Raw genomic sequence first — 24,246 nt, forward strand, 5'->3', positions numbered from 1 at the left:
TACAGATAAGACTGCATGTAACATGCAGCCAATACAATTTTAATTCAAAAAGTAACACACTGCTCCTCCCAATAAGAAGCGGTCTGCCCTCTCCTCCTTCCTAGTTTGCATCTTAAAGGTTAGTACACAGCCAAGTGCCACAGAAAAAAAAACAGCTAGCTATTTGCTCAATTCCAAGTCCTTTGCAATTAAAAAATTTTCACTGAAAACAACTCAAACCTTTGTGGGTTTTTAATCACTGACTTACAGTAGAAAGAAGGAATCCTCAACACCAGTATTTCATATACACATTAGAGACTGCACAGTATTGTTACTTCATCTTTAAAAATCATTCAGGCATTGATTGTTTAGTTAGGAAAGATGAGTTCAAAACTGGAAAGTTTCCTTGAAATACATTAACTACCTGTATCTAGCCTGACATCCTCATGTGCTGCTTTCTAGATTAATAAGATTTAATCTTATGGTTAAATCCATGGAAACTGAAGCCCACTAGAAAAAAGCTTCAGTATGTTTTAAGCATTGCAGCACTTTGTTCTTGTTTTAGAAACTATTAGTGACAGCTTGTAGGAACAACTTATAAAAGACTGCTAATAATATTTAAGTACTTTAATCTCCAAGCATTTATCACTGGGTTGGGTTTTGTTTTTATAAGTTACGGATGAGAGCCAGCAGAGACACATAGTTGTACCACAGAATGATGTGCTTAATATTGCTGCTTCCTTATAGGGTTTTTTCCCAGAACTATTACACAATTTAAATCTACACTTCTTACAAGTTAGGTGTAGTTTAAGCTCAATTTCATGCAAAAAGCAATATCTGATCACCATCTACTTCAGTGTTTTCATCTTCTTTGCTTTTCCTTATAAATACTACAACAAATGCCTTTGTTTCACAGCACTTCTCTCTGGATTCTAAGAAGCATCATAGAGTGGCACATGAAGGCTTACTTGTAAGCAGAGTTACTTGAATGGCATGCTAGGATATTTTTCTCATGTGTACTTAAGCAGCAATACCCATTTGAATGATGCCTAATAGGAGTATTTACTTTTAAGATCCCTATTCTCAGTAACTGAATTTAAGACATTGAACGCTTCTGTATTGAAGTGTTCTATTCCAGGCATTGTAAAATCAATCTCATAGCATCACTCTAATTTTGTGTGCCTATGTAAAGAGTTCTAGCTAAGTCCAAAACATGTATATTGTGAAAATATCAAGATGACAATGGAGTTTTACAACTATTACATCTGCCAGTAAGGCAAAATGGTTCCAGTCCATATGGCAGCTTGGACCCATTTTCAAAACAAGCCCATGAATCTTTAAGATTCAAGGTTTATGCATTAAAAAAAAAAAAAAACCAAAAAAACAAAAAAAACCCAACAAAACCAAAACCACAAAAAACCAAAACCCCACTAACAAAGAAAGAAAATCCTGCAAGCAAACATAAAGAGTAACATAGAGCCACGGGGAAGTTCATTTAAAGTTAATGAGAAAGACTTCACCTTGCACTGAAGCTAATGGATATGTCTCTAGAGCATCCCATCTAATGAAATGAGAAAAAGAATTTGGGTTAGTACTAAACAATTTAGGATAAACTGTCTAGCCAGATACTACTGATAAGAGAAAGCCAGAGATTGAACAGATTCTGATTTAAGACCCTAGTAAGGAGATTTGCAATAATCCAATTAAGAGAATGGTCTCTCATCTCTTTTAAGACTTCCCAGTTCTGTCTCTGTTGCTGAGCTTTATTTCTCTATTACACGAAGGTAGTGCATTTTAACAAACACTTTCTTTCGTTTCCTTCTCTCCCAACTAGCTTTTTTTAAGGAGGGCAGCAAATCCCGTACTAGGGTTCATAGCAATGTTTAGCACAGCTATTTTTGCTACTGCGCCACCTGTGGTGATCTTTCCAAGAAAACAGTGAATGATAACTAACAGTTAGTACCATTTATGTCCACACGGGAGTGCTAAGCACGTTCCGAAAAAGGTTCCATTTACAGTGCTTTCAAGTAGATGTTAACAATTTCTGGCATTAGGAGTAAGCATCTGTAGCATGACCACTTCGCAGCACATTTCTTTAAATGCTCAAATTAACACTTAAAATCCAGATTTAAATTTATGTTAGGCATTTTAAGAAAGCCCATCAGCATTTAAGTCATACGGATAGGTGGTGCACAAATGTAGTGGGGTTTTTTTATTAAGTGTCTGTACATGTTCTTCAACGTGTAAATGCTCTCCAGTTGAGAGGAGCATGTTATAGTCACAGGAAAGGGGCAGCTCATGTGACATCTGAGAAATATTACTATAACTAGGAAAAAATAATTAGTGACACACTGCAAAGTATTGGGCATATACAGACCAGATATACTGACCACTGGATGGTAGGCCTAAGGGAAGTCCAAGTTTCTCCTTTTTACCTACTGCAATCTCTTGCTTCTTATGATGAAACTATACTTTAAGCTTCATGGTATTTGTATACAATGATCACCAAGATGTTACAGTTATTAATTTTTACATAGCAGTTGTGGCTTATATTGGATAAATTACTACAACAGTGAGAACTAGAATATATCATTACTTACCCCATTTTATCACCTTACATATAGGTCTAAAGAGTCACTAAATACAGCTATACCATCCAAGTTGGTAAAAGCACTTAAAAGCTATTGAGAGGATAGAAAACTGGGGCTTTCTGTTAATTAAACACACACATACCCCTTTGAGAGCTTTTTTGCAATGGGTAAATACTAAGTACTTAAGGGAGGACTGAGCCAGAATAGGAATCAAGTATTTTGAGCTAGAGCTGCTACTTAAACTTTCCTGTTGTATTACAATAGAAGTCTATCAAATTCAGCAGCCCAGTGAAAGCAGAGTCTTTACTTGGTTCTATTTCATCACTTTCACCTTTTTTTTCCTTCAGAAATAGGAATTAGTGTAGAAAACCCCAAACACCTCATCCTGCATGAAGAAAGCCTGCTTTGCAGATCTATTACAGAAATCCCACTGTCAAAGTGTTTATTTTTCAGCCACCAGATGAAAACCACTGCTTAAGTTCCTTAGATAATGCTTTTCATCATGCTACTTTCAAGGCACAGTGACTACTAATGAAATCCATTCATAACTCCTAAAAGATAGTATTACTACAAGTGGATTAACATGACCATATTTAACGTATCGCAAAGCTTAGATTTTAGCTTTAAAAATGATGATCTATGAAGTAGCACTGATATAACAAGTATCTCAGGAGATCTACTGACTGGTGTTGAACAGATTCATTTATATCACAGAGAAAAAGGATTTTCGAAAGTTTTTTGATACTGGCTTTGTAGCTGTTCAAGGTCTGCTAGAAGCAAGCAAATGAAAGCACAGATATGCCCACATACACAGAACTTCAGGGGCACATTATCAGAGTCTGCTAAACTCATTTTAAATAATACAACCAAACCGCAGCAGAATTTCTTTCTTAACTAAGTTTTTCCAAAAATGTATTGAAAGGAACACTTTTTATTGTATTATTTTGATAATGCACAAAAATATTCTCATGTACAACTCAGAGAAAAGATCCCCTTAACTGAAAATTATTATATTTGAATACTCTATTTCATTTTATAACTTTAACTCTGGACTTTTTAAAAACAAGTTGTCATTATTTAAATGGTGTTCACACTTGTCACAGTTCAAGACATTCTTAAAATATGCAGCATTTTGTTTATATTAGTATCACCTCAAAACAATGCAGTTTTATCTTTTCATTAGGTTTTAGTGAGTATCTGAAAATAATATTGAGTTAACTGCAGAAATTAATACAGAATATAAATGGCCAAACATGGTGTGCTAATTTTCTACTTTGTTTTCACAACAATACAAAACAACATAAACCAACAAGAAACAGGCAGCTGTTAATCTGTGGTTTTGTTACATGTTCACCCCATGGTAGTTTTCCCCATTCTCAGCCAACTTGTTTAGATAGCCATTTTAGCTGGACTGCAGCCCTGGGAAAAAAGGTAATCTATTTTTGAGGTCTACCACAGTGTCATTTAATATGAAATTATTTTATGTTATAATTGAAGAAATGCTGCTGTTGTAGATATTTTATCTTAGCACTTTTTTGTTTGGTTGCTTTTTTAAAGTAAGTCACAGAAACGTGTCAAGAGGTAAAAGACAAAGAAATTCAATGGAGAACTATGGCTCCCAAGCAAACCTGCTACATAGCTTCAGCAAGAGATTGCTACTAAAATTAAAATGTTTATTTTAAATGTAGCCCCATTTTGGACCTGGCCTTGCTTTCCTCAAGCAGGTGAGAGCTGTACAACTTCTGCCTGCATCAAGAACTCTAGGATTACTCTTCCCAGTAAGTAATTTTGTTTAAGGTATGTGCTTTTGTGTATATCTGCATCTATATACACTGACAGGCACTGTAGAGCTATATACACAAGGCCAGCTGTAATTCAAGATTCAGATGTTGAAACTGTGTCTCTTACTAAAAATAAAATTTTAGGCTCCTTGAGCTCAGATGCTAGCAGCTGTTTCTAATTTTCAAATTCATCAGGTAACACAACTATTTAAATATAAAATTACTAATAAAAATGTAAAAATTGGTATATAGTAGAATACATGGGAGTTAACGGTGGTAAGTAGTATTTTAGGGTCCTAAGATATTCATACCCATAGTGTGTAAAAAAGCCAGACTTGCTTCCAGCTGTACCAGTCACACAAAGGCCTTACCTTCATTAGCAAGAATAATGCAACAAACCGCTTCCCACGATTGTGTTATTTTTTTATACACCTCAGTATGCCAATATCGTGCCTTTACATATTAGCATGTTTTTGCCCTTACGCACTCCAGAGCTCTGAAGAGGAGACTTTTGGGTGCTTCTGTGGATGAGTGATAGTAATGGAAGTGTTACTGTGGTCTTTGGCACCTCTACCTCATTAATAAAGCACAATCCTGCTCCATTTTTTTCTTTAATAAAAAAAATCCCATCAGTGGTGCATTTCATTAGCACTGAAGAGTAGAATAGGTCTGTACAGCTGGATGAGAAGAAAACATCTGAAATGCAATATATGTGTCTACAATTGTCTTTCCATCAATTGCACAGAAGCTTGGTCCACTTCTTCAGTTACAGTCTTCTTAAGAACTTTGGTTACAGCATTAATGTTTTGGTAAAAAAAAAAATCAAAAATGAAAAAAACCAGAGCAGATGCTTTCCTTCTTTTCTTCAGGTAGATTTTTCATTGTCCTCTCCTGTCTTCTGAACCCGTGAATACTTTTTGCATGAAGATTTGAAGCAGCTGGGAGGCCAAGATATTGGCCAGGAAAAGCTGCAAGGAACAGAGCCTTGCACATTCTTCTCGAAGAAATAAAATATTGGATACCACCATGCTCGAGAGAGAAAATTCGTCTGCGAAGACACCTTTAAAGTCTGTATTGGCACAAGCATGCAAAGAGGAAAAGGCAACTGTCAGTTTAAAGGCTTATAATCAATTACACTGAGTCAAGACAACAGCAAAAATGCGATGCACGTGCATGCATTTCTGCAAAGACTCTGAGTATTTAGCCTAAAAACACAGAATTGAGACAGACACTAGAGTCCAAATACATACTACAAACTGAGCATCTTTACCACAAAGAGATGCTTTGCAGTGGAAAATTTGGGGCAACAAAGCACTCAGGACTTTTCAGTATGAGTGCTTTCAGGCATGTCATCTTTCCACTGATAAGTAATAGTTGAGAATTAGACTAAATGGGCTGAAGAGGTATGCTTCTACTTGAAAGTGTTGTTGAAACAACAGCAGCAACAACCTTCTGAACTGTGTACCTTTAACGACATTTACACAAGAATTGTCATTAGAATTGTAGGAATCACATAATCACAAGGCTCGAAGAGACCTTCAGGATCATCGAGTCCAACCTGTTCCCTGGCACCTCAACTAAACCATGGCACTGAGTGCCACATCCAGTCTTTTTTTAAACACATCCAGGGATGGTGACTCCACCACCTACCCGGGCAGACCATTCCAGTACTTTATCACCCTTTGTGTGACAAACTTTTTCCTAATATCCAACCTATATTTCCCTTGATGCAGCTTGAGACTGTCTAGGTAATTTCAGTTATCCAGAAATTTTATTGCTCAACTACTGTTTATTCATAAGCTGAGACAAAGAAGGGGTATTCTATACATCAACTACATTAAAACCTCATTAGCTCAAAAAAGATTAGCATTAAAACCTCAAAAACTCAAAAAAATATTTTAAAGACAAATTAATATTATTTACTTAAATAACAATGAAGCAAAATTCGTTGCCCATTCTGATTAAACTTCAGTATGGAACATCTTTTTATTCTGAGATGAAGAACTTACTTTAACCTTCAGGCAATTTTAACAAATGCAGGCTACACATGGATTGTGAAGGCCACTCACCTTTTCATTAGCCATGGAGTGGTACCACCAGAAGAGCCGCGTGGTGATATAGTAGGCAATGATGACATCTACAGTATAGTGCTCATGAGCAACCAGGATACAAATGATGCCAGCAGCACTCATCAGCCAGCAGATTAAGTGATACCACCAGAAATGACGTGGTGAGTCTGTGAGACAGGGAGGTGATGGGGAAAAACACAGCAAAAAGTCATCTGTTATTCTAGCAATCCACAAAAGCAAGGGGAAAAGATAAGAAAATTCATTTAAGGCTGCTAACTTTGAAAACATAACTCCTATCACACTGGTACAGATCCCCTGTTTTGATTTGTATGAGTCTACATAATGAATTACACAAACTTACTGCGGTGTTCTTACTTTTTAAAGTGAGCACAAGATGGGTTATCTAGACAATACTGCCACCCATTTTCTAGTCAAATTAAGTTTTCCAGTTAAATAATTTCTAGGATTTAGGGTGCAGAGGAAGAGACAAAATTGAGGTAAAACATACACTTTGGTTATTTAACTTGGTTGTATTTAATCTTTTCTTTTCACAATCTGTTTCAGAGTAAACTCAAGTCTCTAGAATTGATATAACCTGAGCAGAGATCACAAATTAAATAGAAAGACATTCATTTTAATTCTTAGATTTTAATTAATTTGCATGAAGCCTCACTTCTATGAAACAAAATGCACTGTACAGAAAAGGGCAGTATGTGAACTTACACCCTTTAATGAAAGATTTAACAAATGGGAGCGAAGCTATTCAAAATGCATTTCAGCCACCTCAGCGGAAAAGTTCTCCTGTACTTCTTTCCCTATTGAAAAATGCCCTGAGTGATCATTCATGATCATTCATAACTTCTGACAGGCTAACTAGCTTCATTTCACTCACAGTGGGAGGTTTTGGCACCTCTTGCCTTGTGGGGTCAGTCTTTACTTTCACACAATACCAGCAGAAAAGTTACTGATCTCAACAAGCCTACCCAGTAGGCTCTCAGAGGCCTGTGCAAAACAATAACTGCAGTGCCACTTTTCGGTGCAAGTGTCAAAAATATTCTCTTAACTCTCCCCAAAACCCTGCAGACAGATCTCCATCTACTGATTTTTTTTTTTTTTTAAGATAAGAAGCCAAGTAATCTCAAGAAGTTGATGAAAACAGCATTGAGAAAGTCAGACATACCAAGGCTAAAAATATGAATAACTATTCTGGTGAAAAAATGTGGTGTGCAGAGAATAAGTGAAAAAATGGGAGAGTATGGAAGGAAGAGATGAGCAGAGCAAAAATTCCGCTAAGCCAGACATAAAATCCTCAGAATGCATCTTATACCAAAGACATGTTACTGAAAGAGCAAAAAAGACCACCCCAAGCAGCCTCTAATTCACAGCAATTATAGGGCTTATGCCCTGGTTCAGATAACATTTTGATTGTTATATGGGAGGTAAAAAAAGGAAAGCTATGCATTTCTTACGTATAGAGCACAATTTCAGTGAAATATATGCCTAACCATTAGGCAGCAGTCAAAGAGCTTATTACAAAAATTTGTATGATAAAATTGCACCAACCCCTTTATATTATAAAGTACAGGATAGCCCAGAAAATAGCCCAGAAAATATTGGGTTGTCTTCATCTTTCCTGGTACAACTGAGTATGTGAGTAGCATTAAAATACAACATAGCAGACAAAACAAGGCCAACAACGATGATTCTTAGACCTAAGTCTAAGAATCATCAGACTATAATCAGCATCTTAAATCACTATTCAAAGAAGAATATCTCAAATCTGTGATTTGGAGTCTATCACATTCAAGGCTGAACAATTAGTGAGGGTGGACTGAACTGGCTGAATGGCAGGGCTTGGAGGGTTTTTAATCAGTGGCACAGTCCACCTCAACCCAAAGCTTCATACTGGGCCCAATATCATTTAACTTACTCATCAACAACTTAGATGAAGGGATAGAGTTCATCCTCAGCAAGTTGGCTGAGAATACAAAGCTCAGTTGAGTGGTGTTGTGCTGCCCTTCAGAAGATCTCACACACTGGAGGGATGGGCATGGGCAGAACCTTTTGAAACTCAGCAAGGGCAGGTTCAGGGTCCTGCACGTGGGACAGAAGTGCACCACTACAGGGTGGGGCCAACGTGCTGGAAAGCAGCTCTGCTAAGAAGTACCTGGGGGTCCTGGTGGCCAAGCTGCCCATGAGCCACACCCTCATGGCTAAAAAGGGTAGAGTAGTCTGGGCTGTATTAGTAAGATCACTGCCAGCAGGTTGATGGGGGTAGTCCTGACCCTCTACTCAGCCCGGTGAGGCACATCTGGAGTTCCAGGCTCCCTAGTACAAGACAGATGTGGAGCAGGTCCAGTGGAGGGCTATGAGGATGATTAGGAAAGTGGAGCACCTCTCTTATGAGTAACAACAGAGGACAATAGGCCTGCCTAGACTGGAGAAGTGTGAGAGGAAACCTCATCAATGTGAAGTCTCCTCACCAGAAATATTCAAGAACTGTCTGGACACAATCCTGTGCAATGTGCTTGATGGAAGTCTGCTTGAGCAGAAAGTTTGGGCTAGATAACCTACAGTGGTCTGTTCCAACCTTAACCATTTTATGATTTTATTACAGAGCCACAGTTCCATTTCCACTCAATTTGTGTCTCAAACCCATATAAATACAGTCTGTGTACAACTCACACATAACTTTTGGAGGGCAGTAGTTTTACACATACTTTTGTCATTCGTTTTCCTCGTACAATGAATATGAACAAGAAAGTGCATTGAAGTACAATCACTTACACTCTTTGATGAACAGATAGACCAGCGTTAATACTACAGTGTGTCCACTAAACAGGAAGTCTCCACACAGGATGTGGGATCCAGTTATGGATAGACCACCACCAGAAATCAATCGCAGGATTCTCTGAACCTTTGCCTGAGAGTCTCCGTTCAACTAGAACACCAGAAAGAAGTATCATAAGTGACTCAAATAAACTTCTTGCCCAAACACATGTAGAGTCAGGGAGACAGGGATAAAAGGATAAATTATCTTAGTTTTCTTCAGGTTTCTTTCACATATTCTTAAACAAATAAGCATGCATTTCCAAGTTGACAGGTGATAAAGATCAGTTTCGTAACACTAGCATTCCGTCTATACTTTCAATCTATATTCAGTCTATATTCCATCTATACTTTCCCAGGCTATTTTAAAATATGCATTGTATGAGAATGAAATGCAGAATATACTGAAAAGGTAAACATTAAAAATTTGTAAGGTCAGATCTCTCATCACAGCAGTTGATATAATCAATGAAATCCATTAAAAACCAGTAACAACCTTGCATACAAATTCTGTAATTCTGTCCAGAGCTGACCAGTATTTCTACTGAGTAAAACCCTCAAACTCACTCCATTTTAGATTTAATTACAAACTCATTCGGGACTTAACTCCTATTTGGAGGATGTACATTTTTAAAGCATGTATCAGGACCAGCTTTTGATTTCTTATAGATACTAGGCAGTTTTAAATTAATTCTAGAAAAAAAAATCCAAGAAAAACAGATAACTGTTTTCCACAATCAGAAAACTATTCATATATTAAAAAAATCCAGAAGAATGACCATCAACTGTTTTTCCAAAGTTCAAGTAATTAATCCTGGTTTCATGCTAGCAAAATGCACTTTCAGCAGAGACATTTGCATTTTCCTTTGATTACCTCTTCTCACTCCTCAATACAGTCTATTACATAGTCATTCCCCAAGCTGCTAGAACAAAACCATTAAATCTTTACGATAGTGGCAGTTAAATAAAGCATTTTCAAAAAGACACTGATTTGCAAGAGAATTATTTCATCCACTATATCCCCAAGTTGTCTCAATGTACAAGACAACAGCCATGATGCTGTAACTCAAGACTAGAAATCTTATCCAAGAGGTGACAAATTTATTCCCCCACTAAACTGGCAATACTTTTTTCAGTACAGCTAACAAAATTCCTTGGAACAAACTCTGTTGTAAGTCTACAACTTTTTATTAGTAACCTAGAGTGGGAGTAACAACTCCTTTATGTCACCATTTAATTCCAGTGTAATTAAATTTTTAAAATATTTTTGTAAAACTATTAGTACATCCATGTTTCTGTATGTATCAGTTCATTTACACAGCTGAACTTGTTTAAGTCACATTCCTATCCATTTTGCAGGTTGGAAACCAAGACAGGCAGCTGACTTCAGGTATTGTACTAGCTCTTGACCAAATAGTGTGAGAAACTAGGCAAAGCACGTAACAGTGTGGGTTTTTACAGGGATACAGCAACAAAAGCTTGCATATCAGGCTATGAATTACAGTATTGACCTTGAGTATCCTACCACATAAGAAAAAGATATTGCTACAGTATTAAGAGTGATTAGCTTGAGCCTCAGAAGCAAACTGATTGTTTAGTAGCAGCACTATTTCAACCTAAGATGTTCTGAAGGGGAGCAGCTAAATCCATCAACAATTTGAGGCTCTGTTATCACACAATTTTGGGTTCATCACTACCTATGTTTCTGGAGACATCAACCATCAACTGAAAGTAATTTGTGTTATTTAGTAATACCTGAAACATTATCTTCTATTTGATCTAAGGAGCCATCAGGACTGATGCAGGGACTAAGGCAAGAAGCAAGAGGCAAAGACTCTTACCTTAGGTGCACACTGAAAATGCATTCCAGGCACAGGTAAGGTGGTAACGTACATGGTAATACAGCGGTACAGATACAAAGTTCCTATTATAAAAAAGAACCTGCGTCCCACTATTGATCTGAAAGTAAGCAAAGGGGGAAACAGATTGAGTACAAAGTTTACATGCAGGATATTCAACAGTTACATTAGATAGCTGAATCCTTAGAATGAAAGAGCAGCTCCACCCCAGCTCTTCACCACACACTTCTCTGAATCAAATATTAAAATATCCCTCGTCCACTTTTAGTTTTGTTAGCTCCTTATACTGTGAAGCTCCCACCAATTTAAGATAGCCTCAGTCTAACTTACAGGTGTGGCCAGGCAGTTTTCCTCAACTCAGTGACCTTTTCTTTTTAGTCCCATACTATAACCCCATTCTTGACTTAAATATATGTAGTTTAAGAAAGACACAGGAGAAAACTTCTATTTAGCTGTAGAGGACAGTGGGTTCTTCCTCAAATTTGGATGAGGTTTTCTTAAACCAACATAATTTCCCCAGTTTAAACATCCCCACTTCAGTAAAAACACTTTGAAAAGCCCAATCTCAGAATTAACTTGACTAGTACAACATAGGTGTCAGAAATTCAAAATTCAGAAACATTATTCAGTAATCAGAAAACCTGTATTTCCATATTTGGCATAGACACTAGAACATTTGGTAAACAAGCCATCCCTTTGTTATTTTCCTGCCAGCCCTATTTTACAATATTGTAAAGTATTTTACTGTATGACTTCTTTCCAAAATGAGCAATGTAAACATACAGCAGAGAAAAAAAAATATTGCTAACTTACTTGTATCTAAGAAACAACCACTGGAATATCCATAATCCAAGTAGTATCATTCCATTTATTTCTGATACAGAAAAAGCCCACTTCACACGATCAATGTAATCAAAAAATTTGTCAGGCAAGGGAGGGCTTAGCTCCTTTGGAGGTACTCTCTCATGGACCACAGTGATCATGACAGTTGTTAAGATCAAGTTGAAGAGAGCGTAGACAAACGCAATGCCTGTTTTCCACCATTCCAGAGGGAATTTGTTCCTAGATTCAGCAGGCATAGCAATCTGGATGTAATCAGGATACTTCTTGGCTGTTTTTCGCAAGCCATTAGACAAGCCCTTTGGTTTGCTAGTGCCATTTTGGTTCTCTTCATTGACTGAGAGAGTAGGTCGTGAGTAGCCATTAGAAGTCTCATTTGGCTGACCCTCCATGTGCTCTTCAAGCTTTGCTGTCTCAATGGTATTCATTTCCAAGCTGTATGGCCAAGGAGGCTTTATTAGTGACCAATTTCTGGGCTCTCTGAACTCTGTTATTCCTCAAAGTCCAATGTTCTTGTTCCTAGATGACTTCTGTAGAACTCTAAAATGCATCCATTGTGCTTTCAAAGGAATCTGTGAAGACAAATCTTTCTTCTAGAGCTGAATCATCTGCAAAAAAAAACCCCAAAACAGATACTGAGGGCCTTCATAACTAGTAATGCAACAGTGAACAAAATATTCTCAGAACAGGCATTTTTAAGTATTTCAATTCCATCATTCAAGTCTACTCAGAAACACAGTCAAAAGGCAAATTATTGTGAAATAATTCAAGCCAACTCCTACTTGATAAATCTCATATCAGTTTAAGAACTAGTACCAACTTAGGCTTGGGGTTTTTATAAAGGACAAGATCCACAGACTTTAATGATCATGACATCCCTTGCTTTATCAGTTATCAGAATTAATCCATATTTGGAGCAACATCCAAATTTGCTCAATATTTGCAGCAACATTGAATTGTACTGCTTAGAGATTTCTATGCAAAACATCCTGATTTTGACCATAGGATTGCTACAGATATTAATAGATATTAATATGGGTTGTCATATAATGACAACCCATCAGACAAATCCTGTCAGTTCAGGTGATGGGAAAAAAAAACCAGAAGGGTACTAGGGTACTACAGAATTCAACTTTGTAGGGCATAAATTAATTTAGATTCATCTAGAAAATCTACTCAATAGATAGCTCCATTAAATTTCATTAGATCTAAATGAATATTCCATCAAGTCAAAAATGCATTTATATAGCCATTGTAATACCCACTAAATGTCTGAAATTTCAGATAATTGAGAAATATATCCCTGGATTCGATTCTTAGTTATGGTACACTACACACAGAACAGATGACAAATGAACTTGTGTTTGTCCTTTAGCTACTTTAAAAACAAATCTGTATAGATGGTTTTTAAACAGGAACAAATAGAAAGAGTCATTATTACTCAGGATTTATTTCAGGCTGCATTTGCTAATTCATAAAAGTTTTGCAAGCTAAAACCAGGTGATATGTTTTATAACAAGTTTTTCTACAAGGAGCAAAGAATGAAGTTCATCTCTAGCAAAGACATCTTGCTGTAAAAATAAAGGCCATTTCCCCATCTCTAAAGTTCTGTGAAACCACTTACTCACCATAGCTGTGATGTACCTATTTTTCTTACTCTGTTCAGCTCCTATGACAAAAATAGTATTACCATGTACAAATTGCTCCCCATCTACCAGTAAATTGTGATTCTCTCCTATTTTAGTGGTTCCTGCAAGAGAAGTTCAACACTGCTACCCCCTCAAGTCTCTGGATGCCAACTGCAGGTTGCCAGTTTGCCACGCTTTGTGTGCAATTAATTCACCATGATGGCAGCTGGAGCTGCCAGTCTCCCATACCATACACAACAGGACTTGCTTAAGAACATGCCACCTGCTTACAGGACAATCTAAACTAAAGAGCCTGGAAAGTAAAGTGATTATGTTTTGATCCTTCCAGCCTCATCCCACCCAGAGAAGACATTTAACATGGTCAGCACGTAAATCTCACTGATTTTCTGGGTGCTGCTCCAACCACTGAAAAAGAGAAGTAAAAGTTCAGATCCCAAATAAGAGATTCATACAAATAAAACTGAAATAGCTGAGAAGCGTTTCTAAATTTATCCCTCAGCAGTGTTTCTGAAATCCACTGTCATTAGTTGACATTCTCTAAATTCCTGATCAACAAGTGTATGATAACTATCCATACACAACACATGCAAACAATAGACACCCAAGAAAACAAGTGGTGATTTTTGATGCTTTTTCTCCCTCCTACCAATCATATCGTGATCTCTGCATCTCTAAGGGCATGTTTAACCCATCAGCCAGACCAGAACTTCTCTGATGCTTCCTACAACTAAAAATACCCTTTCAGAGTATCTACAAAAGCAACAGCCTTACTCAAAACTATACCAGAATAGTATTTCAGCTTTCACAAGTCTTTTTCTTAACATACACACACTCTTATATTCCTTCTGTCTACTACTAAAGTTAAGCATATGACAGAACACTTTAGTGACAGTAGAGAAAAAAAACTGAACCCAATTGCTTATGTTTTGGAATGCATGTACCTAACATTCATCTACTAAGTCAAGACCCCACTTCTCACCATTCTGTTACATATAGCAGCCACTGAGGCAGCAATCAGCAAAACCTGGTAAATTTTACATCCTGTGCAGTTGAAACATTATTAGAATTATGCATTAACTGAGAGCAAACTACCTTAGTTATTTCCTTCTCTTCCCCACAAATACCTAACCTAGTGCCTAGTGACATAAGTGAAAGATTTTACTTTCAGATATTTAATGTCATCCAAGCTTTAAAGATCAAAGAGTATCTAAAGTACAGATGAACAATAACATAAGAACCTAAAAAGTCAAGTGGTGCTCATGTTCTCATATTAACCTATTAAGCAAAACAATTATAGCTACAGCTTGCAGGAGAAAGTTGTGTTCCTTCCTGGTAGTTTTAAATGGATTGTAAGGCATATTGATCTACCACTTCTGATGGCTCATCAAGATTATTTCAAGCAGAGTGCATACTGCAGCCAAAAGTTTGTTTACATTGATAATTAAAGGTGCTATATATCATCTGATGAGTGATGTGTAAGAAGGTAAGTGCTTTCCTTTATAGTACCTTTGCAATCTCTTTCTTCTATATTCTAAAAGAAATTAGCAACTCTATTGATGAAAAAGACAAAAGTCCCTCAGTCCCTTGCCAATCTGACTGGCCAGAGAAGTGACAGATACAGAGGACCACCAGCCTAATCATCCTCTGCTACTGGCTGTAAAAGGAACTCCCCAGAAGTGCACAGGTTCTTCTGTCAAGTTCCTGTCCTCAATTCAAATATAATTCACCACCCAAAGTGGTTCCTTTCAGCTTCATGTTGTCCTTATGATCCTTTTGATAAAATATCCATTTGATATTTTGTCAAATCCAAAACATCCCCATATCAAAACCAGAAGATGACCACAAACTGCCTAGTAGAAGGCCTTCAGCAACCAGGCAGCAATGCTTATATCTGGCCATCCTGCCAACACCTAGGTCTGAAAAGCATACTAAATTGCTCTAAAATAGGGAGCAACTACTGGGGAAGTCTCAAACTCACAAAAAACTGGCCAAGTAACCCAAAAGGATAAATAAAATTCCTATGAGGGATACCTCCAAGTTTTAGGAAAAAGTTTTCTTTTTGGAACCACTTCTATATCTTCTAAAATGAATGTTACCTTATCAAGAAGCAGAGTTTCTTAAGCAGCAGCTTTACAGCAAAAATAATAACTGCCTCAAGGAACAACATTTCAAAGAAAATCTTTAGAATTAACAAGATGCTAAAAGAGGAAGTGCTGTAATATTTTATCATGAGCTCCAACCTGCTCCCATGCAAATAGCATCCCTTAGTTTTCTTCATCCCCATTAGGCTGTCATTTGAAAGAAAATAGTTGATGGGGGGGGGGCACAGCTTTGAGACAAGCATCAGAAAGCATGTCTGCATTTGGCTCTTTATGCTAGAACTTAAGAATAACAGAGTTTTATTTAGCTTGTTAGTCATCCAATTTTCATCTAAAGGTCATTTTCACATAAAGTTAGCTCCCAAATGGTATTTCTCATCCAGTATTGGAACTTGCACATCTCTCAAAATATTTTAATTTCTATAATTTATGAAGGACTAAATAGTCACAATTTGCACAGGGTTTTCAAATAAGCAGTTCTTAACCTACTGTTTAAATACTACTTGAACAAGAATATCCAAAACAGTGAGACTGATCTATTCTGACATTAAGAGAAGCTATACTTTCATATACAAAATGGAAGACTTCTGATAGCACTATTTTAAAGCTTTTTGCTAAGGCTGGTAATCAATCAAACATTTGATACAGCTGTATTTGGTAACTGAAGAAAAAGGGTCTGCAAACAAAGTACAATTTGAAGTAACTTATCACGCAGTTACTGGCAGACAATTTTTTGCTAGCTTGTATTTTGATCAGTTAAATTTTTAGGACTATCTATGGAACTAGAATTAAAAAAGCCAGGTTACCACTGTTATCTAGACAGCAATGAATAAAAACTTCCTTTTAGGGGTTTCTCCTTAATTTTGATTTTTGAAAGCATTCCAGATCTCACTATCCCTTCTTCCAGGCTATATGTTCATCTCACAGCATGCAGGCTGCTGGAAAGAATTAAAAACAAGCCCACCACCACCCAAAACCTCCAGAAGACAACTGCTGTGATGCTAAAGAATTGCAAGTAAAACAAAGCTGGATTACAGAAGTATTGTTCATTATCATCACATTATCACTTGCAGTAAATGTTAGCTTTTTTATAAAAAAAATTAACTATTTACATCATATACAGTTATTTTCAGCAGTAGACATAGAGTAGTTACTCTGTCTACCCTGAGAGGGGGATTTTGTAAGTCCCTCATTTAGGATTACTAATATGTAGTATTAGATTTAATACTAGAAGACATCTTTAAGGACTAAATCCCTACACTAAATAGAGTAGAAAAAGCTTCAAAGTTACAGGTTTTCCATTTGCAGAAACCAAGTTTTACCAGTCCTGTGGAATTCTGTTTCTTCATACCTCTTAATAGTAAAAAGTATGTTAGGTTTCATTTTCCTAGAAATTCATTACCCAGTCCCAGTGTGTTCTACAGCAGTGCCAGGTTTCTGAAACAGTATGTCCCAAAAAGCACCCAAAAAACCCCCATTTGTAGCACTACAGAATGATTTGGGTTGAAAATGACCTTAAAGGTCATCTAGTTCCAACTCTCCTGCCATGAGCAGGGACGCCTTCCACTAAAGCAAGTCCTTAGAGCCCCATCCAACCTGTCCTCAGAAACTAAACAAGCAAGGAAAAAAAGTATCTTTAAGCTCTTTTATCATTTTGAACACTGCTGAGTAGGTTCACCTTAAGTGCTTGAAGGGATCTTCAAACTCTTGAACTGTTTGGTCCCCAGGCTCTGAAGGACTGTATTTGGTAACTAAGAGTCTGATGTCCTTTAAAGGGGACACCATGACATAGCTAGATTTTCCTTGTGATTAGTATTACCCTTATCTTTCAAGAAACAATATCACAATAGCTGTCAAATATTTGTTATCTTTTAGTGCTACCATAACTCATTCTAGAAATAAACCATATGTACATGACAAAGTTGGCTTTATTTGCAGGTTAACAGTCTTCCCTAAAACAAGTGTTTTAAGAATGGTCAGTCATACATCTGTAGAACCAGCAGAACAAACAATCATTCAGGTTAGAAGAAACCTCAGGAGGTCCCTGGGCCTCTGGCCAGGATCAGCAGTGACTCAGGGTTTCAATCCAGCTGTACTTTCCATGCCTACAAAGAAGCACAACCTCCCCAAGCAGCTTGTTTCACTGCATGGCTGTTCTGACAGTGAAAGCTGGACTTATTTTTGCTGTTTTGCTTGTTTTCTAACTGTTAAATCTACTGGTTTTGTATCTACTTCTTATTAGAAGTTACAGCCTTTGTATCTCCCCAGTGCTGTGAAGAACCTGGTCCCCATGTTCCTGATGGCATCCTTGCAGGCATGAAGGGGCTGCAGTCAGGTACCTCTGAGACTGCTCTTCTTCAGGCTGAAGCAACCCAGGCTCCTCCAGCCTCCCCTCCCAGGCCTGTGCTCCAGCCTCCTGACCACCCTGATGGTCCCTCTGCTGGCCTTGTTGCCATCTCATGTTTTGCCTGGGTGAAGGACCAAAAACCAGATACAGTATTCTAGACAGCCAAGTAGTACTGAGCAGAAAGGAATAATCATTTCCCTATAAATAATGACTATATTCCTATTAAATACAGCTCAGGACAATGTTGTCTGCCTTCACTGACAATGCACACTGCTAAATCCCTTTTCAACAGAGCTGAAAGTATTAATGTTATTCCAATGTTAAAGCCTAAAGACTCCCTCACAACTTTTTTATACCAGAAAAATAAGATTAAGTCTTCTTCCTGCTTAACCCATACTCTCTAAAATGAGACTGTTTCAGTATTTCAGATCTGCACAGAAAGGTCTGCTAACCTGAAGTGATATTTAGCTCTGAATCAGCTGCTTTTGAATAAAGGCAAAAAGGTTCTCTACCACTGCATATTTTGTAACATTGCAAAAAACCTGTTTGGCTCATAACCTTCTCCTATTCATTACAAAAGCCTATTATAAACACTGTACAAAGTATGGAAGTCACTGTTCTACCTCAGTTTCATCAGACAAAATGCCAAAAATGAGTGCCAAAATAAGCCTCTGGATTGGGCTTTTATGTGCAGGCTGGCTTCCTTCATTCTGCTAGAGTTTCAGAGACACTGCTTAAGCACCACTATCCAAAGCAAGATTCTTCTCAAAGAGACAGCAAAGTCTAAAGATTTGTTAAGAGCCTAACAGCACAACAAATGCCTCAAATCTTTCCTAGCTGACTCAAAAGTTGCAGATACCGTTTGTGAGGTAAGGGGGATCCAGCACAGGAGGCAGGAATGTTTTAGACTATTTTGTGAAGTCCTCCACCTAGTTACAGAGGGTAAAGGTTGCACTTCATAATGGAAAGTCAGACCCAGAGATTAGTCACCACTTTCAGTACAGGGCAGTGAGAAGTCACAGTGACTAATGTGTGCTTTAAAGTGACTGTGTGGCAGCTTATCATGCATCAGGCAGCTAGAAGAGGAAGTTACATAACAGTAAATTGATCTGTGATATACCCTAAAAATATTTGAGTAATTATTAAGAAGATATTGCCTGTCAAATTTTTCCCCTATGTTACTTCCAAAAAGCAGCTGTGCCAACACCAAAATCACAGAATCACACCTTCAAGATCATCCCATGCCCTAAAACCTCAACTAAACCATGGCACTGAGGGCCACATCCAATCTCTTGTTAAACACATCCAGGGATGGTGACTCTACCACTTCCTCAGGCAGACCATTCCAGTACTTTATCACCCTTTGTGTGAAAAACTTTTTCCTAATATCCAACCTATATTTCCCTTGGCACAGCTTAAGGCTATGTCCTCTTGTTCAGTGCTGCCTGGAGAAAGAGACCAACCCCCACCTGACTACAGCCACCTCTCAGGGAGTGCAGAGAGTGATAAGGTCACCCCTGAGTCTCCTTTTCTCCAGGCTAAACACCCCCAGCTCCCTCAGTCATTCCTCACAGGGTTTGTGTTCCAAGCCCCTCTCCAGCCCTGCTGCCTCCTCTGGACACGCTCCAGCATCCCAGTGTCCTTCCTAAACTGAGGGGCCAGAACTGGACACAGCACTCAAGGTGTGGCCTCACCAGTGCCCAGTACAGGGGAAGAGTGACCTCCCTGCTCCTGCTGGCCACACCATCCCTGACACAGCCCAGGATGCCATTGGCCTCCTTGGCCACCTGGGCACACCGCTGGCTCATGTTCAGCTGGCTGCCAACCAGCACGCCCAGGTCCCTTTCCTCCTGAGCACTGTCCAGCCACACCGTCCCCAGCCTGTAACATTGCAGGGGGTTATTGTGGCCAAAGTGCATAACTCAGCTCTTGGATTTATTAAACTTCATCCCACTGGACTCTGCCCATCCATCCAACCATTCCAGGTCTCTCTGCAGAGCCCTCCTACCTTCCAACAGACCCACACACACTCCCAGCTTAATGTCAGCCCCAAATTTGCTAATGAAAGACTCTAAACCCTCATCCATGTCATCAATAAAAATATTGAACAGAGCTGGCCCCAGCACAGACCCCCGAGGGACACCCCTGGTGACAGGCCACCAGCTGGATGCAGCACTGTTCACAACCACTCTCTGGGCCCAGCCATCCAGCCAGTTCTGAACCAGCAAAGAGTGCTCCTGTCCAAGCCAGGGGCTGCAGCTTTTCCAGGAGTGTGCTGTGGGAGACAGTGCCAAAGGCCCTGCTGAAGTCCAAACAGACAACATCCACAGCCTTTCCCACATGCAAGTAAGAGGTCACATTTCTGAGAACACTCTAGTGTACTTTCTGCAGCAACAAGAACCCTCCTCCTTAGAAGTTTAAAGTGAGAGTACAGTTATAGCTTAAATCTGCACAGCATTTTACAATATCAGCAGTAACACATATAAAAGTTGCACAATCCAGAGAAAAGGCTTTTTAGCACTGAGGTGTACATAGAGGCTCCTCCCTCATAACTCGCTTTTTAAAAGCCTGAAACAGACAATAGTCCTAGAAAAGCATAGGACTGTAATCCTCACCCCACATGAGTTCTTAAGACAGGGCATATTTAAAACTAATTAGTATCATACTACAAGCTGGTTTCACATATCCCTCAGTTCATGTGGCACATTACAAATTGTGACTCTGTACATAGCAGCAACACTTGCTGTGTTCAGAGATTCAAGCAGCAGAAACATCCCCTTTCAGAAACACCCATATCTACACACCCACACACACCCTTGTCAGATGGCATTCTGACCAGGGTTTTAGCCTCTATGCCAACAACAGAGGACTAGCACACTGCACACTGTTAAAACCAGTCAGAAAAGAATCAATGACTCGCTTCCCCTCTCTTCTCCCTAAGAACAGTTTTCAGCTTGCTCAACTCTGTTGATGTAGTTGCCTGGAAAACTTTATGAGTATTAGTTAAGAGGGATGATGCTCACAGTAAACAGAGTGACTAAAACTCACCAAGAAACATGATGTAGTTCCTATTTTGGTCTTCCCCTCTACCTTCTTGCCACACCTACCACCAAGCAGCCTAAGGCTTGTACATCACAATCAGCAACCGCTGTCAACTAGAGCTGGGAATATACAGATCCCTCATTCAAGCTGTTTGTTTACAGGCTCAGACATCCAAATCTACATCTAGCTCATACACTACAGTTCCCTGCCCCCCCCAGCCCCAGCTTCTGTCGATACACTTTCAGAAATAAAACCTGGTAAATTTAATTCTAACACCAAGTCAAGAGTACTGAGCAATTTCAGCAATTACCAAAATCAATCCAGACATGTTTACTTAGGGGATTAGAAAAGCAGCAAAGAACCCTTTCATAATATACTCTTCAAGCTTCCAGCTTGCAATAATCAAAATTATATTAAGCTTTCCATATGTAACTGGGTCTCTATGCACCAACTTGAAGCACTACACAGTTAAAAAAAGGCATCACAACCTAAGCTTCCAATGCAGTCCCCTGCTTTTCTTTAAACTTCAACAAGTATTCCATTAGCTCAAAGCTTTCTATTAATAGAAGAAAATACTTTCCACATTATGCTGGCAAGAAAAAATATTTCCTTTTTATATTATTTAATTAAGAAAAGACAGTGTTTAGCTTTAAATACTAAACACTTAAGTACTACGCACTTCAACACTTCCTTCTTCATTTTTGTTTCTGCCACAGACTGATGAACAGAACACTTGTTTCTTTAGATTGCCAGGCAGAAGAAGTGATTATCCTATCTCCCCACAACACAGGATATAATTGTTGAATAAATGTTCTGAGAGGATGTTAACAGTGGGGCAGCAATGAAAAATAATAACAATTATAATCTAAAATCTTTCTGTAATACCTTTCCCATATATTTTGCTATCTCCATTTCAGCTGCACCCTAGAGGTCATAAAAAGAGGCCAAGAATCCTATAAATGTGTTTTTACTGCCCCTCACAGAGCTACTATTTAAGAACCTAACTAAACATCTCCAAAATAATTCCAACCTCTCTTCATTATTCCCTGCTGAACTGCAGCCTTCGGTAAGAACAACCCAGCATTAAACATCAGGCCAATAACGAAATTCCTTCATGTCAAGCAGCTCATGAGACTCAGCATAAAGGCTTTCACCATTCACATCAGTACTTTTATTTATTTGTCTTCCCCTTCTTGCCTAATAGTTTGAGAATTCTTTTTGCCTTTTTAAGAGCTTTTAAAAAGGATTTAAAGAACCAACTTAGAAAGGACTGAAATAAGTTGGTGATGTTCAAATTCCCACTTACTAAAAATATAAGATTAAAATTATTTCTGCAAGAAAACAGCTGAATAGCATCTTCAGCTGAAAAGTCATCATTGCTCCTAAAAAGCTATCATTAGAGTCTTTCATTGTAACATCACACAACTGCTTTGTAACACCTACATCTTGCACATCATGCACACACAGCATAACTAAAAAGGAACAAATTAAATTAATGACTGAAATTACATTGATCTTATCCTACCAATTGGTAAAACCTGGTGTGAAAGTACTGAAGTGACTCCCAATCTACACAGGATGATGTATATTACACTGTATCATCATGTACCTCAAGTAGCAACTTCCACACCTTAAACCTTGTGTTTTACTCAGGGAAGGCTTCTGGTCACCACTGAACCTGTTATCTTTGGAAGCATAGGCAAGAAAATGATCACTCAAATCAATCTAGGCTGAATGTGAAGTAGAAATACAAGCTGGCCAATCAAACTGCCTGCTAAATGGCATTCATACCAGCAGCACAATGTGCTGCACTGAACATTATTTATCTTCCATTTTTTCATTTAAGTAAGATGACTTAACTTAAAATTTTGAGTCAAGAGACTATTTCCACAGGAAAAAAAACCCACAGGCTGGAAACCAGGATCACTTCTGACCTTTGTCTTACTGTCCACAAAAAATTTTAGGGCAGAAGAAGTAAAGAATGAGTGATCAAAAAAGATGTTTCAGGAAGGATATTTGGAAAAAGTGATTTACAAACATACATCCTTATTCTTGGTCACATTTTCATGGGAGGCCCTAAAGCTTACTTTAAAATAGAAAGTATTCTATAGAAATTATCCAAAAAGAATTTTATGGCATTCTCATCCCAATGTCCAGCAGGCATCTAGATACACATTGATTTGGGAAGAGAAAGGGAGGCCAAAGATGTGCTATGTAGACTATCTGAAACATGGAGATTCTGTAAACTGTTCCCCAGTCAGAACTGCGGCTGAAAAAACTGTTTGGGACAAAGTCAGTCTCATCTCTAGACTCCCTGAGACCAGTGATGTGAATGTGTGCTAAGTAGCCATGGTGTACAATAAATAAGTGGTGAATCAACTAATACCACGTGATCAGTTACAAAAGTCTAAGGACAGAACTAAGTGTTCAACTGGAAATAGTGCCAAGCAGTTTTAAAAGAAGAGAATGAAGAACTTGGCAAAATTAGGGCACAGTAAAAATAATTATTCTGGTCTACCAACTGTCTTTTTCCATGAAGGAGGACACTATCTTATTACATACTGCTATTTCTGCTGTGTTCCTGCATAAGTTTTCCTCAAAAATACCAAATATGTCAAAAGATCTGCATCTATAAGCAAGGACAGATCACATTCTGGCTTTATAAGTAGCCTTCTAAATTTAGGACAAATGGGCATAATCTGAGAAAATTGTTGTCTAGAGCATAGCTTGAATTCGAGACCCAATAGTGGCTTGGATTTCAAGAGCTTTCATTAACACAGCACTACAGCAAGCCAGGCCATTTCTAAGGTACTTACCTGGCTAGATGCAGGCCAGGACAAGGGCTTGCGCAACACAACCTCTGCTAAAATTAGCTGTTGCAGGAACTGCTCCTGCATTTTGGAGCTAGAGCCACTGCAGGTGTCTTTGCTGTCTCTTTGCTACTCTCCTCTGGGTGAGTATCATCTTGCCAGGAGGACGAGGGCACATCCAAGTATCAGTGGCACCAAGAATACCCCAAATTCACATCAATTCTAGACATACAGCAAAGGGAACAAAGGGAAGTCTCACACAGATTTAACCTAGAAGGTCCCCACATCAGCTGCACTTGAGCACTACTTTAAAAGGTGGGTAACTTCACCATTTCAAAGGTGCACAATTGA

General features: G+C 38.3%; 1 protein-coding gene across 1 annotated transcript; it reads right to left on the bottom strand.

Moving 5' to 3' along the window:
• Positions 1–4,943: 4,943 nt before the first annotated feature.
• Positions 4,944–12,376, bottom strand: SGMS2 (sphingomyelin synthase 2). The gene is made up of 5 exons (XM_066548142.1): positions 11,922–12,376; positions 11,091–11,208; positions 9,208–9,361; positions 6,421–6,587; positions 4,944–5,420 (listed from the first exon to the last, which is right to left on the bottom strand). Exons 1-5 carry the CDS (start codon positions 12,374–12,376, stop codon positions 5,217–5,219), a joined length of 1,098 nt encoding a protein of 365 aa, XP_066404239.1. The 3' UTR covers positions 4,944–5,216.
• Between the last annotated feature and the right edge of the window lie 11,870 nt (positions 12,377–24,246).

Source organism: Molothrus aeneus, chromosome 4 (assembly GCF_037042795.1).
Source record: "Molothrus aeneus isolate 106 chromosome 4, BPBGC_Maene_1.0, whole genome shotgun sequence".
Classification (NCBI taxonomy): Eukaryota; Metazoa; Chordata; class Aves; order Passeriformes; family Icteridae; genus Molothrus; species Molothrus aeneus.

Bases quoted from the DNA above. Each gene is read 5' to 3' on its own strand.
- SGMS2 (XM_066548142.1), bottom strand. From the start codon at position 12,376: ATGAATACCATTGAGACAGCAAAGCTTGAAGAGCACATGGAGGGTCAG. The intron at 9,362-11,090 runs GTAAGAGTCTTT...CTGGTGTTCTAG, and splicing joins ATTTTCAGTGTGCACCTAAG to TTGAACGGAGACTCTCAGGC. The intron at 5,421-6,420 runs GTGAGTGGCCTT...GTGCCAATACAG, and splicing joins ACTCCATGGCTAATGAAAAG to ACTTTAAAGGTGTCTTCGCA.